At 40.3% G+C, this 16,178-nt stretch overlaps 1 protein-coding gene and 1 pseudogene across 1 annotated transcript; both read right to left on the bottom strand.

The window, feature by feature from the left end:
• Positions 1–6,091: 6,091 nt before the first annotated feature.
• Positions 6,092–7,657, bottom strand: LOC103950613 (ATP synthase gamma chain, chloroplastic). Its single transcript, XM_009361878.3, has one exon. The coding sequence runs from the start codon at positions 7,640–7,642 to the stop codon at positions 6,416–6,418; it is 1,227 nt and encodes a 408-aa protein (XP_009360153.2). The 5' UTR covers positions 7,643–7,657; the 3' UTR covers positions 6,092–6,415.
• Positions 7,658–8,122: 465 nt separating this feature from the next.
• LOC103950775 lies at positions 8,123–15,133 on the bottom strand (annotated as a pseudogene).
• Between the last annotated feature and the right edge of the window lie 1,045 nt (positions 15,134–16,178).

Below are 16,178 nucleotides of genomic sequence, written 5' to 3'. Positions count from 1 at the left end.
ATTCTAGAGATGTTATGACGTCCAAAGATCATTTATAAGTAGCACTACTATATTTCTATTGATTTTATGTTTTTTTTTAGCCTAAAAATTCAATAAAAATTTTGTTTGTGATTCAATAAGTGATAGAATTGCTTCTTTTTTTGTCTAGGTAGAACTGCTCTTTGAAAAACTCAATTGCGCACATACAAAACTGTGCGAGACCATCAATTTGAGTTCGAACTCTCACATATGCATTTTTTAGAGCCATTGACTTTACTTTGATGTACCGCTTAACCCGCAAAAAATACTGCCCAATGTCATTGTGTAAGAATGTGGGATTCAAGAGTTTGTATGATTCATTGCATCTAGATTATGATTAATGACTAATTCGAAACTCATTTTCCTTAGAGCAACTCCAGCGTTGGAGCCCTCCCCCCTGGCAATACACTATTCAATCCACCTAATGAACAGTAATTGCCCTTAATGAACAGTAAGTAGCCCTGGCAATAGATTTTGCATCTCCACCGTTACACTTCTATAGCCCTGGCAATAGGCAATAAAATATTAGTATTTTTTTTATTTATAAAATTAATACAAAATAATTTTAAACGTAATATCGGATAAGATTTTTAATCGTTCTCGGTGCGCCACGTGTCATTATCCTAAGTATTATTAAATAATACAAAATAAATAATTATAATATGGATTTCTGATAAGATTATTAACCAATCACGTCGCGCCACGTGTCATAATCGGTTCACAATCTTTGAGGATAGATTTCCATCAGATTTTAAACGAATGACGGCATGCCACGTGTCATAATCTGTTAACAATCTTGGATGATAGATTTCCATCAGATTTTTAACGAATGACGGCATGCCACGTGGCATTATGCAGAACCTAATCCTTTCTGAATCCTCTATATAATCCACCATCCATCTTCACAAATCTCACACCAAAATTCTCAAGATCTCTATCATTATTCATAATTTCTGCTTCCTTATTCACAAAAATCAGTTTCAATATTCATAGTTTCTGTTTCTTTCTTTCAATGTCTTCTTCTTCTTCCTCAAGGATGATGTGGGAATTAAATCAGGAAGAGGAAGACTTGTTTAACCAATCAGAATCAATGTTCAATCACCAGGGGGTAAGAAATGAGAGGGAAGAAGATGAGGAACGTCAAATGAGAGATGACGACGTAAGAAGGGGCAGAGCCTCACATTCCCGTCGAGTCATCCAAGCTGCGGCTCAGATCTGCAGGCCCAGGCGTTCCGGAAACCTTGATAGAAGCAGGCAACGACGAGGTATGGAACTCTTGGATGATTATTTTGTTCCTAATAGTGCATTCCCTGATACGTACTTTAGACGTCGTTTTAGAATGGAACGACATTTGTTCAACAAAATCATGCTTGCTGTTTGCAACCATGATTCTTATTTTGTGCAAAAAAAAGATGCTTTTGGTGCTATGGGTCTACTGCCGGAGCAAAAAATTACTGCTGCCTTGCGGATGCTTGCATATGGAGCATCTGCAGACCAAGTGGATGAGATAACGAGGATGGGGCAATCAACCATTCTTGAGTCCCTGATGAGGTTTTGCGGAGCAATCGAATCTATCTACACCGCTGAGTACCTCCGCAAACCCACACACATGGACTTGGAGCGGCTGTTGAAGAAGGCGGAGATGCGTGGCTTTCCTGGGATGATTGGAAGCATTGATTGTATGCACTGGACGTGGAAAAACTGTCCAAGTGCATGGCAAGGCGCTTACGGGGACAGAAAAGGGGCAAAAAGTATCATTCTGAAGGCGGTGGCATCTTTTGATACATGGATTTGGCACGCCTTTTTCGGGGTCCCGGGAGCTCAAAATGACATCAACGTCCTTGCCCAATCCCCAGTGTTCAACTGATGTCCTGCAAGGAAAGGCACCAAAAGTTACATATGAGGTCAACGGACGTATGTACGACGGGCCATACTACCTAGCTGACGGCATCTACCCGCGCTGGTCAACATTTGTCAAAACAGTGCCACGTCCGCGGAGTGCGAAGGAAAAACACTTTGCAAGCTGTCAAGAGGGGTGCAGGAAGGATGTGGAGCGTTGTTTTGGTATCCTCCAAGCTCGCTGGGCGATCGTCAGGGGTGCTGCCAGATTGTTTGATGTAGAGTCGCTTCGATCCATCATGATGACGTGCATCATTCTTCACAACATGACTGTGGAAGATGAGTACGATTATGAAGCTGTTGATGAATATGAGCCAAACCCGATGAACAATTCAAGAACACGTATATATTGTGCTCATGACGCCACCGATGACCCCGTGCAACATGAGCCATTACAAAGGATGGACGTTACAATGAAAGGCTCATTCAACGATATACTGCATTTCAAATGCCAGACATGCACAATGCCCGACAAATTGACTTGATAGAGCACCAGTGGGCATTGAAACAAGCTGAAGATAATTAAGTTCATTTTAGTGTGTTATTTTGAATTTGGTATGTTTATGTTATTTTATTTGGTGTGTTTTATTATTTGGTATGTTTATGTAATTTTTTTATGTTTATGTTTATGTAATTCTTAGTATGTTTATGTTTATGTTTATGTTTATGTAATTCTTAGTATGTTTATGTTTATGTTTATGTAATTTTTTTATGTTTATGTTTATGTAATTCTTAGTATATGTAATCTATGTAAAGGACTTTTAATTAGAACGATGGACTTTTAATTATTTTTATACAAGGACTTTTAATTAGAACGATGGTCATGGTCATGGACTTTTAACAACATAAATAACTTACCAAATTAATTCTTAATATAAATAACTTACCAAATTAATTTGAATAAATATTCATGAACATGGAAACAACATAAATAATACAAACAATAAATAATAAATTACAACCCAAAGTGATTGGAAAATTATGGGCTCCGATTACAAAAAGTACTCTATTCATCATCACTTAACCAATTTGTGGTGCTAGGATGATCTTCTCTTGCGGTGCTAGAACCACCTTGGCTTGCTATTGTTTCTCTTGCACGCCTCCTTCGCACCACGTCCGCTTTCTCTGACTTCCAAAAAAATTTAGAATTTGGAGACTTCCCTTCTAAAGACATGTTCATAATCTCACGATCTTGTTGAGCTCGTCTTTCTTCTCTAACATGTTCCCTTTCTTGCCTAAGTAGCCTCTTTTCTCTCTCATTAGCATAAAATTCTCTCTCAACAGCTGCTGCTTTTGATGCCTTATCAGCCTTATCAGCCTCATCTTTCGCCAGTTCCTCGCCAAAGTCAATTCACCTTGGCGAGTAAGTTCTTCCATGAACTTTGCATAATCGTTCTTGGAAGCACTCCCTTTTCTCTTTGAAGCCTTCTTACCTTGAGGCCTAATTGGAAAACGGGTCGAACCCGACGCTTGTTCAGGGAGGGGCGTTTCGGGCACTTCTTCTGCATCATCTGCTCTCTCATGATCGGGTGTAGAGTGTAGAGGGGTGCTGTTCATGTGCACTTCTGGACCAACTGGCACAACTCTAAATTTAGGACAATCTTTGACAATATTCCAACATTCCCACCGGTTGAATGATTTATTTTTGCTTTTGGTTTTGGCAGCGTACCAAGCTTGTGCTTGAAGTTCCTACACAATAAAAATAAGTAACAAATAAATAATACAAATAAATAATTATAATGAAAATAAGTAACTAGCAAATATATACATATATATATATATATAAGTAACAAAGATAATGAAAATAAGTAAGAAGGCTTCAAGTTTAGTAAATAATGAAAATAATTAACAAATAAATATATATATATATATATATGTCATGTTAATCATAACAAGCAAATATATATATATATATATGTCATATTAATCATAACATGGGGCTAGAGTTCCAAGTTTAGTAAATAATTTTAACCTTAAATATACACATTTTTTTTTCTTAATGTAAGTGATATTATACATTAATTTTAATGAAAATAAGTAACAAATAAATAATACAAACAACATAATTATAATGTAACAAATAAATGTAACAAATAAGTAACAATAACATAATTATAATGTAACAAACAAATTAATAATACAAACAACATAATTATAATGTAACAAACAACATAATTATAATGTAACAAATAAGTAACAATAAATAATAAATTTTGTACGTAACAAATAAAGAATACAAACAATAAATAATAATATCTTGTTACCATATCCGAGTAATTTTTCCCACTTCGAATATTATTACTAGCTTGTGCCAAAGTGTCTCTCCACGTACTAAACGATTGGCTAAGTAATTTCCAACGACTGGACATCGATTCTTTGGTTCTTTTCCCACCAATTTTCTCAAGATAATTGGTATGAATAAGACTCCACATTTCTCGCAACTGCATCTCATTACCCGTAAGCGAACTATGAGTAACTTCAACCCAGCTAGTACACAACGCAACATCTTCAATAAGCGACCAATTCGTACCTGCACCAGTGGTCATTTTGTTGAAAAAAAATGGATTCAAACTTTGAGACAAAGAAAGGAATGTGATTGAAAGTAGTTGAGAAAATATGAAATTGTTGTGAAGGTAGATGATAATGAGAAGGTATTTATAGAAAAGTAAAAACAATTTTTTTTACAATTTTTTTCAGATTTTTCAGATATTTTTTTGAATTTTTTTGAATTTTTTACACTTTTTTTTAAATTTTTATTCAATTAATTAATCTCTGCCGTTGGATATAAAAAAATTTGAATTCCAACGCTCCAGATTGTGCCACGTGTCACAACGGTAACTTTTCAGATTTTTTAAACTATTATTTCATTTATTTTTTAATTTTTAAAGCATTTTAATATCCACCGTTGATCTCAGATCGAACGGTGGATATTAAATCTGACACTTTTTTTTTTTTTACCGTTGAGATCTAACGGTCCACATTAAGTGACCGTTAGGATCTAACGTACCGTGGGAAGCCACGTGGCTTCCCAACGGTAACTGACAAAACATTTTTTTTTTCTGATTATTGTGTCGGGACGCGCCCCTACGCGCGGGTGGGGTGCACGCGCCTGACACAAAAAAAATTAAATAATACGCTGACGCCACCCTGGCGTCAGCCTTGCGTCACTCCCACCTCGGGCTCAAGGGCTGGCAATCCCTCACGGGCCTGGCCCTCGGGCCTCCCCCATCCCCTGGCCTGCCTCACGCTGGAGGCCATCCACCGGCCCTCGGGCCTTTGTTCTGGAGACAGTCCCCCGAGCAATTTGCTACGGTGGGATTGCTCTTAATCGCTAAAAGACCGTTGCTTCATTTTACCATAAGAACAATATATGACCGTTGCTTCCCGCCACAAAACTCCTTAAAAGAACTGCCGCAGGTGCAGAAACAACACACAAATCCTCCTCCACATCAAACTCTCAGTCAATCCCAAATCTCTCATATATCTCTCAGTTTCAAACCATGAAGCAAAAGCTTGAAGGAACAATGACGACGACAACGACAGAGAGACGCGAAGGCTTTCAGAAGTACCTAAAACCAGGAGCACTTGCCAAACTTAAGGAGACTCCAAAGTCGGCCTCATATCTCAAAGACATCTTTGTGACAACCTCAAAACTGAGAGCTCTCTCTTACCAACTTCTTCCATCTTTGAGTTCTATAGCCGCCTCCTCTTTCGGGTCATCTCTGCAGAATCGAACCTATGTCTAAACCAAAGTGATCATGGGGTTCCTCATTTTTCTCTCCCAATAATAACCGTCCTTGGTGTTTGCAGCGAAAGAAATTCATCATGGTGAAACCAGTTTTCATGAATATTAAAGAGCGCTTGTTGTCAGAGTATTATATCATGTCCGATAATCTATCTTGGCCCCTAAAAGAAGTAACCTTTTGTTTTTTTTTCTTCATGGTTGTAGTAGACAGACTTCGGGATTATTTTCAAGATCGTTTATAAGTTTGATTGGAAACCGAAAGACATAGTTGGTTACGATTAGGAAAGGTTCAAGGTCCGATTCACTCCAATATAACCAGAAAAAGAACGATGCAGTGGGTATGAAATCTCAATTTTTTCTAAAGCTCAGGTTTTGGTTGATCTGAAAGAAAACCAAAAACAGAAGGGCATCCGCATCAAGCACCAAACAGATAGCAAATCACAAATATATATTACAAGAACACTCGACGACATATGAATAACAAGAATTCGGATCCTTAATTACATGATTAGCAGTATTATTAACTATGATGGAGGAAAAATGACATACAATATATAGATATGTGTGGAATGCTCTCTTTTGTTCCAAAATACATTGCCCTCTCATTTGTGCACACAAAGTTTGTACGCAGCTGAGAATTACAACGAAAGTGTCAAATCTGCAAATTTAAGACAGCACAAGTCAATGTGCAGGAGAAAACAGCCCAACTCAATGTGGAGGAGAAAACAAGTCCCATGTTGTTCTTTTAATCGTCTAGACCAAAGCGTTGGCACCCGAAACAATCTCCAAAATCTCTCCAGTGATTTTTGCCTGGCGCTGCCGGTTGTAGGACTGCGACAAGGTCTTCTTCAACTCCACCGCGTTATCAGTTGCATTGCTCATGGCAGTCATCCTAGCAGCAAGCTCACTGGCTAGAGACTCCTGCAATGCCCTCAAAAGCTGACTGTTGAGGTATAACGGCAGCAAGGCGTCGAGAATCTGAACCGGATCCTGCTCAAACTGCAAAACCGGCGTGAAATCCACGGTCTTTGTCTTGATGATATCTCTCTCCACCGTCAATTTCCCTTCCTTTGTTGTCAGCCTGAAGAACTCATCATCCACGGCGTCCACACAAACGCCATTGATGTCACAAATCTCTCCCTTCGGCGAGAGTGGAAGCAGGGTGTGAATAACAGGGTCGGATTTAACCAACGACACGAATTTCGTGTACAAAAGCTCGACTTTGTCGACCTCTTCACTTACGAAAAGGGAGAAAACATCGTCCGCAATGGCCTGCGCTTCTTTGGCAGTTGGGAGGTTGGTTCCTTCGAGGAACTTATCAACCGGAATGTATGGCCGGCGGAGGAAATACGAGTTACCCTTCTTACCGACACTGATGACCGTGAATTCGAGACCAAGAGCCTTCAATTCAGCAATTCTTCTCTCGGCTTTTTTGATGATCATATTGTTGAAACCTCCGCAAAGACCGCGATCCCCGGTTATGACAACGAGAGCAACTTTTTTGACAGGCCTAACTTTGGTCAGAGGAGCATCAATGTCTTCCACTTGGAGCTGCTCATTGATGTTGTAAAGAACTTCGACTAGGGTTTCCGAAAAGGGTCTGCCATTAACGACAGCCTCTTGAGCTCGGCGGACTTTGGCGGCTGCCACAAGCTTCATAGCCTCAGTGATCTTCTGCGTGTTCTTCACTGATGAAATACGCTCGCGAAGCTCGCGAAGACCGCATTGAACCGGTGTCACGGAGGATGATCGCGAGGCGGGGAGGGAGTTTTGGGAAGGAAGCTGAAGAGGGGCGATGAAGGAGCGGCAGGAGAGGGCGGAGGTGTCGGAAAGTGAGGGCGTTGAGGACGCCCACATTGTCAAATTTGAGCAAGACATGGTGGCTCTAGGTTCCAACAGAGTTTTCGGAGCTCGGAAATGGAGGAACAGGGAAGAAGAAAGAGGTTCTGAAATGTGAGGCTTGGCTTGTGAAGAAGTCATTATTCTCCTGTGTGTAGGACTCTGGTGAATGGAGGCAAAGAGTGGGGGAATGAGTGGAGGGAGAAGGGAGGGTTTGGATCAGGTTTTGGGATAAGGATTTTGACCGTTGGTGATCAATTGGGGCAGGCATTTAATCATTTCATGGAATGTTGATTCACATAGCCGTAGTTACGTTCCAAATCCTGATTTTCGGTATCCAGGTTGATCTTCTTCATTCATTCAATCACGCCGAGAAATTAAAAATAGAAGATAATCGTTGTGTATCTTGGAATCGATTACGAGTATATGGGTCCTAACGGGCGGATCTAATGGGCGCTCGTCAATAATTCACTCACGTGAAACTCCTAATATCTCTGCCATATGGTATCGAAGATATTGCGGCTAAGCCGTGATACTGTGAGGTATCTAATCAACACATTATCAAGCACTAAAACTTTCTCAAATGGCAATGTGTGATTGCGTTGAAAAACCACCACAACATCATCACTATAAGAGACAAAATATCAATCAACCCAATGATACAAGTGTCTAGTTTGTGCATACAACGTCAAAATTTAGTGTATTAGAAAGATAACTACATACCTTGATATGAACAAAATGTTGGACACCACTTGGCTTAAACGGTTTGGAGTCCAAGAAGTAAGAGATCATTTATACACTAATCAAACTAGAAACTAGGGTTAGTAAGGGTGCAGAGTCATTTGAAAAATCTTTTATGTTAGCCATCACTGCCGGAGTTTTCTACCGTCATTCCTACGTTCAAACATGTACTCGATCCTGATACACGCTTCCTGCGTTTCCTCACCGTCAGATTTGATGGAGGACCCAGGCTCAGTTGGTGCATCATGTCCACCGCTTGTTTCTGCGTTGCACCTCCCCTTATGCTCAGTTTTGCCTTCTTACAAGAGCGAACAGGCCGAGATGACTGCAAGTCATTGGCAGCAAAACTGCTGTCCATTGTACTTTCGTCACACTTGGACATAATGTGCAAAGGGTGATCTGGAGCGCATGAATCCAAACTTAACCATGACGAATTACTGGCATCGTCCAAGTAAGGAATTCTGTGAATATTGTCCTGAGGACGATAAGTGGCTTTTGGCTCACACTCCTTGCCATCAAGATCTGCCGTTGCAGGTCTTTTCATTGCAAACGATGGAACATCCTATAAACAAGAAAATGGAAAGTCAGAAAAAGGAACAAATGAGGACTCCCTTACCGAACAAGATTGGCAGGTACCGATAACAATAAGAGATGGAGGCCACGAGTACATTACTAGCAAAGGTAGCATTAATAACTTAGGCAAGAAGTAAAAATATTTGGTTCCCGAAGGCAAAAGAATCTTAAAACTGACCTGGGAAAAAAAAAACGAGAAAATTCACCTTATTCTGCATCTCAGATATTTCTTCACACGCCGATCCCCCCTCTCCTTCAGAATCAGTCATCTCCTCACACTCAAACTCAACATTTTCTTCATTTTCTTCATCAGAGTCGCTCAACTCTTCCTGTTCCATCTGAATATCAGTTTGAGACTGGTCACCTGTATCATCTACATTGTACCTGCTAATATTATTACTTGGTATAACAAGCTCGCTACCACTTGCTGAAGAACTTTCAGCATGCCGAAGCAATGAACTATTAGTACATTGAGTTGTCTTTTCTGGAGCGGTTATTATTGATTTATCTGAATTATTAACAGCGACATCTCTCCTTTTTGAAGCTATTTCCTTTTTAGATGTAGAACTTAGGTGGATGTCCAAGTCCAGTTCATTAGCTCTCTCATTAGTGCACATAGCCTGTGGATCAGCATTGACCGACAAATGAGTCCGACCAGTATCAGAAGGATGTTGGTCTTGAGAACGGTTTCCCCCTGAACCAGCAGAAAGGGTGCAGTTGAGCATGTTGTTACTTTGGCACTACTTACATAATCAGTTCTTTGCATCAGTGGATGGAAAGCAATGGCAGGAGATGTTGAGTTGGGTGCCTTCAGTGATTTGTCAAAACCATCAACGATGTTTCCTTGTTGAGGATTATGAAAAAGGCTTAAATGTAGCTGAGGCTGACTTGCTGAAGAAAACTGAAAGGACTAGAATTGCTGTTGCTGCAGTTCAACGGGAAATAGGACAGACGTCCATCTTCCGGGGCCTGGAACAGCAGAGGATGCATCTGAAGATCAGAATCAACATCTCTTCCTTCCTCTACACATTATCCTTGATAATTCTAGAATCTTCTGGATGCAACGTCGAAACAGTGTCTTTCAGAAAACTACTTTTATTCTGTGTAGCTGTTAGGGCATCAGAGGTCCTGAACCTTCCAACTTTGGAAAGTTGAGAAAATGGATTGTGTGTTGCAGCAGCACCACTACCACCTCCAGAAGCAGAAACTGTGGAAGATGCCCCAGGTAAAGAGCCTCTGAAGGCAGACTGTGAGACTACACGAACAGATGGTGGAAGATTCACAGGAGGCAATTCTGGTGCTAGCTTAACTAGTTGTGCGCCAGTTAGTTCTACGAGCTCGATATGGCCGATAATAGAGTTGAGAAACAGAATGATTCGCTTGTGTGGTACTGGATGCAAAATGTCTAACACCAGTGGTTTGAGATTGACCATGCGGACACTGTGACACGGTCTGGGTTCGAAGAGCTTCCTTACGCCCAAAAACATCTACCCATTCATGGATAGCACCTCGGGATAGTGTACCACTATTAGGGTTTCTTTCTACACAAGAAATACCGGTCTCCAATCTGCTAAAAAGGCCTCATGAACATAAGTTTCACCTGCATTATTGTCGGTCAAACCATCTGCACTGTTCTCTCCACCGGACTTTTCAGCTTGGCAGTCCTGCATCAGTACCAAACTTTAAATAAAATCACCATCCATTTAATGGGCTTTCAATCATCTATAATCCACGCTCAGCCTAAACTATAGGTGTGTGCAAAGAAAAGTTCCAAATGAATCTTTTTATACATTTCTGAAAATGAGTAAAATTGGACTTGGCGCACATTTACCACGCATCTATGCTAAACTGACAAACTTAGAGACTCTACGATGCACTTTATTGTAACTTTTAGAAACAAATCGTACCAAACGTTCTAATTCATACATTTTGTAATTACTTTTTATTCTTAAAGTTCAAAATTTTCTACATACCCTACACTTCCTAAGCCTCAATACATTCATCAATATTTAGGAAGCAAAGGATATACTTAGCAATAAGTCTAGCCACTACCCTTTTCTCTAATATGAGCAGTTTGACAGCCAACACAATGTTTTATTCTTATATCCATCATAAAAGAATTACTCAAAGCTACAAAATCAATGCAAATAGAATTGCCAACACAATGTTCCAAGCTCAAAGGAAATCATACCCCTTTCTCGGATGAATTTAGCCAACTTGACAAATCTGCATTTTTGTCCTTCCTTCTTTTTGATTCATATAGTCGCCTCTTCTCCTTTTTCGATTCATCAACCTTATATGACTTCTGAGTCCCAATAGCAATACGCCACTGCCGAGGCAACAAGGATGGATCTCTATGTGGGACAATGACTTTCCATATGGACAACCAATCATATTTATAAGCCTTAAGTCCCTGCGTATGGAATCACAATAAACCATATAGCTAAATGAGAATCTAATAGATAAAACTGAATGCCAATTGGAACCTTATTTGAAACAAGTCAACATATGTATATAGTATATACATATATATACACCGCACGCACAAGAGTAATGCTCTCAAAGCTTTTATACACACATAAATGTACGAATCAAGAATTACCTCCTGAATGTATGCTATCTCCTCTGTAGTCAAAGGTGAGTTTTTCATCCTCCGTACTGCCTGTTTGAAGAAATAGACAACTACATGAATTACTGATAAAAGACACAGGGTCACAAGTATACAACAGCATTATGATCTAAAAGTCAACAATTAAAACCCCCAAACCATAACTTCTTTTCAACCATAAAAGTTGATCAGATGTTTGATCGAGCATTTGACTTGTCATGCCTACCAATTAATTGAATTCTAATTAATGACTATAGTCACAGGAAATTATTTTCTACCAATTTATCTTGTCATCTCATTCCACCAACAATACACATGTACCGAAGTAATACTAATAAATAAAAAATTCAACCATTAGTTCCTCCATACCTTTATGGGATTTTCTGGTGCTTTTGATGAGCAGCGATTTTTCTGCCTAACAAAAATCTGTAAACAAACATTAGCAAGCTCACATTCTGGCTCAAGCATAAATTACTCAAAAACTCTGCGGTTGCATAATTACCTAGTGGTGCGAATTTATTTAATTTTTTTTTTCTATGCCAGCAAGGATGATTCGACTAGAATGTCCTATCCTATGTACTAAAACATTTTTGTCTCCTCATTAGTAGGGAGTGCACAAAGGACAGCCTTCGCAGGAAACACATAATCAGATAACCTGTTGTTCACAATACATATTCTAGAAAATAACCTGGTGCTTAGTTTTGCAAGGAAGAAAACGTTGTTGAATTGCCTTCCAATCCGTATTATACTCCATCATCCCCAATGCTAATAATCTGTATTGCAGTTCCGATATAAAACACATGAACCCATAAACTATAATAAACGAATACTATTGACTGATATCAATCACAATATCCAAATTCTGACAACAAAACCAAATCAGGATAAGCCACCAACTCAATAATAAAGGAGAACACGTGAAACTCACTCGTCTTCTGCATCAGTGAAAAGAATCCGGTTTGCAACTGCTCCTGTGGGTGGTTTATAGGGAAATAATGATGGATTGAACAAAGGAAAAAACCTCTGGGCTAAGTTTGATATGTCCTTTGGAACTAGAGCAAGTGATTGCTTCTTGGTACTTTCAACAATTGTAGCAGCCAGTGACTTTTTGGGTGGTCGTTGACTAGATGAAGATGAAGCCACATTGGAAGATGAGGAACCAGTTTCACTTACAAATTCACAAGTGGACTGAGAACCTAATGGAAAGTTAGGAAAGGGAAACAAAGGCTCTTTTTCAAGAAGAGTATCGAAACTCGTTTCCACGTAACACTGTCGATTTTTCTGAACAGCTGTGAAAATAATCGCATATCATTGGCATATAAATAAAGAGAAAAATTATTGACACAAATATGAAAGCAAAAGCATGAAAAAAACTTGAGACTTTCTTCATGGTATACCTGTATTGACTTCATCCATGTAACGTCCAACTAAACTAAGTGGAGCTACATCCAAGACAGATAGCACAGGACCACTTATAGAAGGCACCCAGAAAGAACCCCCAATATTCTGGGAAATGCCCACCTGCCTATTAGGAACACATTCACGTCTACCATTGGAAGGAGAAGTATTTGAGGAAACTGCCATCTGATTCGAAGAACACTCTTTACGTGCATCGAATGTGAGGGATGATGCCAAGGTGCTTTGTGTCCTGTAGGAATTAGGGAATTCAGTTGGTACTGATTGGAAAAAGCAAACAGTAGGATAAGGTACATTTTTCCATGTCAGTACTTCGTCGCGCTTCTGGAGCATCTCAGAGATCAATTTCTGAACCTGGGAGGCAATATGTTGCCGAGAGTAATCAAGGGCACACAGAGAAAATACTTGAATAAGTAGCTGCACATGTTCATGGATCAAGCAGTGCAACTGGCCTATCTGGTGGGCAGTGAAACCATTTATAGAATGCTCTTCTACTGTGGAAGACAAACAGCTTGAAGCTGTTCCAGGCATTAAATTTCTGCTGGCATGATAAGAGAAACAAGACATTGGTCCTTTGGCATAACTGGTAGAAGGGGGCGCAATGGCCTTTTTGTCTGTCCTAAATTCTTCTTCTTACATCGGGCAGGTGCTTTTTGACACTTATTCTGCCTAGTCCTTGGTCGTCTTCCAGCTCCCCCATTCTCATCTATACTTTTGTCCCTAGAATTTTCATCCCCGTCACTCTCAAGTAACTCTTCAAGTTCTATCTCAAAGTCTGCATCATTATCCTCATCTTCATCATCAGCATTTTCATTTTCTTTAGTTGACTGGTCATCACCTTCACCCTGTAAAACAGCAGTGAGGAATTTCCTGTATTCTTCTTCGTCATCAACATTTTGGAGGTCGTCCTCATCATCTGTTTCTTGAAGAAAATTCTCGAGTTCATCAAGTGTGAAACTTGCTAATGAGTAGCGGGCCCTCGTGCGTTTACAAATAGCATCCTCATCCTCATCATCTAAATCCATAGTGGGCTTTGGAATGTCTTCTGTGTTACTCAACTCTCCTACCATAGCAACATTAACATCGGTTTCACTGCTTGAGACATCATCCTTTTCTTGAACAGCTTCACTGTTAGCATTTCTGGAAACTGTTTTTTCAAACTCATTTGCAGATGTGCCGTCAGGAGAAACATTAGTTTGCATCAAGGTTTCTTCCTCCCCATGCTCAGAGTCCCCAACAGAACACTTTTGCACCTGACAAGCCACTCTCAAAGAATTAATCCTGGCAGGTTCAATAGTGGTTCTGCTGCTGTCAACAACTTCACCATCTAAACCTTCTACATCAGAGCTCAAACTTGAAGAAGCTTCGGGCGAAGGAGCTCCTTTTAAAAAAGGATTAAAATCTACATCTTCTTCTTCGTCCTCATCTTCACCCTCATCCTCCTCAAGTCTCAATACACTCTCATGCCGCTCACTCAAGCTATCGGTAGCAGGAGAAGGCTTTTCACCAGGAGATGAAGACATTTTGGACAAACAATATCCAATGCAGCTGACCCTTCAAGTTCTAATCAAATCCAGAGGTCATAACAGGCCTGCAAATCTCCGCGACGACAATCAAACACCTTTTCCACCATATAACCATGCCAGAGAGCGGAAGCAGTTCGAATTTCACACTAACCAAAAATACGAGTATTAGAAATTAAATTAAAAAATCACAATTTTACATTCATTGACTCTCCAAACAGATCACTCAGCTCAATGCTAAGTCACTCATATGAATTTTTCAACATTTAAAATAAAGAAAAATAAAAAACTCAAAATTCAAAGAAAACAAGCAAACTCAAATACGATAACAAGTGGATGCAAAGCAAAGCGCTCACCTTTGAAAGGAAGAAGAAACAATCAGATGGAAGTGTTGCGGCGCCAATAATTCGATTTCTGAATGCGAGAGCTACGAAGATTGTAATAATTGGGAAGGAGAAGAAGAAGGCGCCAGAGCCCAATGCAGCTTTTCGAATTTTGGGATCAAAATCTGAAATCGACTGCAATTTATTCAATTTCATTTCACTCCCTCTAAAAAACCCTAAGCCCCAAATTGCCGAAAACGCCGATTGATTTACCGTTTGGGCGCCAAGGAAGGTACGACGTCTATTGCCGTTTCGTCGTGCCCGCCAGAACCTGAAACGCCCAGTGCGGTGTGTTGCGCCCGGCCCCCATGGAATGTACTAAACGCGGCGTTTCGGCGATTTGCGGATTTTCCTATTTTGGGTCTGGGGAGATTGGCAAATTAGGCGGGTACTGTAGCGGTGCTGTCGAAAATACCCTTTTTTTTAACTTATCAAATTCATTAATCAATCCTAATTACACCGAAGAATATTACGGTTTATCTAATACAACTGTAACATCCCACATCGCCCAGGGGAGTGATCCTTATATGTATATCCCATCCCTACCTAGCACGAGGCCTTTTGGGAGCTCACTGGCTTCGGGTTCCGTAGGAACTCCGAAGTTAAGCGAGAAGGGGGCTAGAGCAATCCCATGATGGGTGACCCACTGGGAAGTTGCTCGTGAGTTCCCAAAAACAAAACCGTGAGGGAATGGTAAGCCCAAAGCGGACAATATCGTGCTACGGTGGTGGAGCGGGCCCGGGAAGTGATCCGTCTCGGGTCGGGATGTGACAATTTGGTATCAGAGCCTAACCCTGATCGCGAGTGTGCCGACGAAGACGTCGGGCCCCTAAGGGGGGTGGATTGTGACATCCCACATCGCCCAGGGGAGTGATCCTTATATGTATATCCCATCCCTACCTAGCACGAGGCCTTTTGGAAGCTCACTGGCTTCGGGTTCCGTAGGAACTCCGAAATTAAGCGAGAAGGGGGCTAGAGCAATCCCATGATGGGTGACCCACTGGGAAGTTGCTCGTGAGTTCCCAAAAACAAAACCGTGAGGGAATGGTAAGCCCAAAGCGGACAATATCGTGCTACAGTGGTGGAGCGGGTCCGGGAAGTGATCCGTCCCGGGTGGGGATGTGACAACAACACCAAATTTTGACTCAATAATTTGTTCTTTTGAGACGAGACATAGCGGTTTTATTATAAATTAAAATTGTTAAAGAAGATATTTAAGATAACATTCGAGATGTTTTTTATCCAAAAAAACTTTAATATAAAGTAAAATACTAACTTGACCAAACTAGCTGACACCTACGGTGGATTTGAGGACAAGAGAAGTCCAATGATAAGTAAAGGAACATATTTAAGTCTTGAAATCATCTCCACAAAAACTCGAGGATTGACATGATACTTCAAAGTCAGAGAAACTTCATTCTTGATGAAAACAT

Source organism: the organism of the source record quoted next, unplaced genomic scaffold (genome assembly GCF_019419815.1).
Source record: "Pyrus x bretschneideri cultivar Hongxiangsu unplaced genomic scaffold, Pyrus_bretschneideri_v1 Contig19, whole genome shotgun sequence".
NCBI classification, from domain to species: Eukaryota; Viridiplantae; Streptophyta; class Magnoliopsida; order Rosales; family Rosaceae; genus Pyrus; species Pyrus x bretschneideri.
This window is presented reverse-complemented; position numbering and strand designations above follow the sequence as displayed.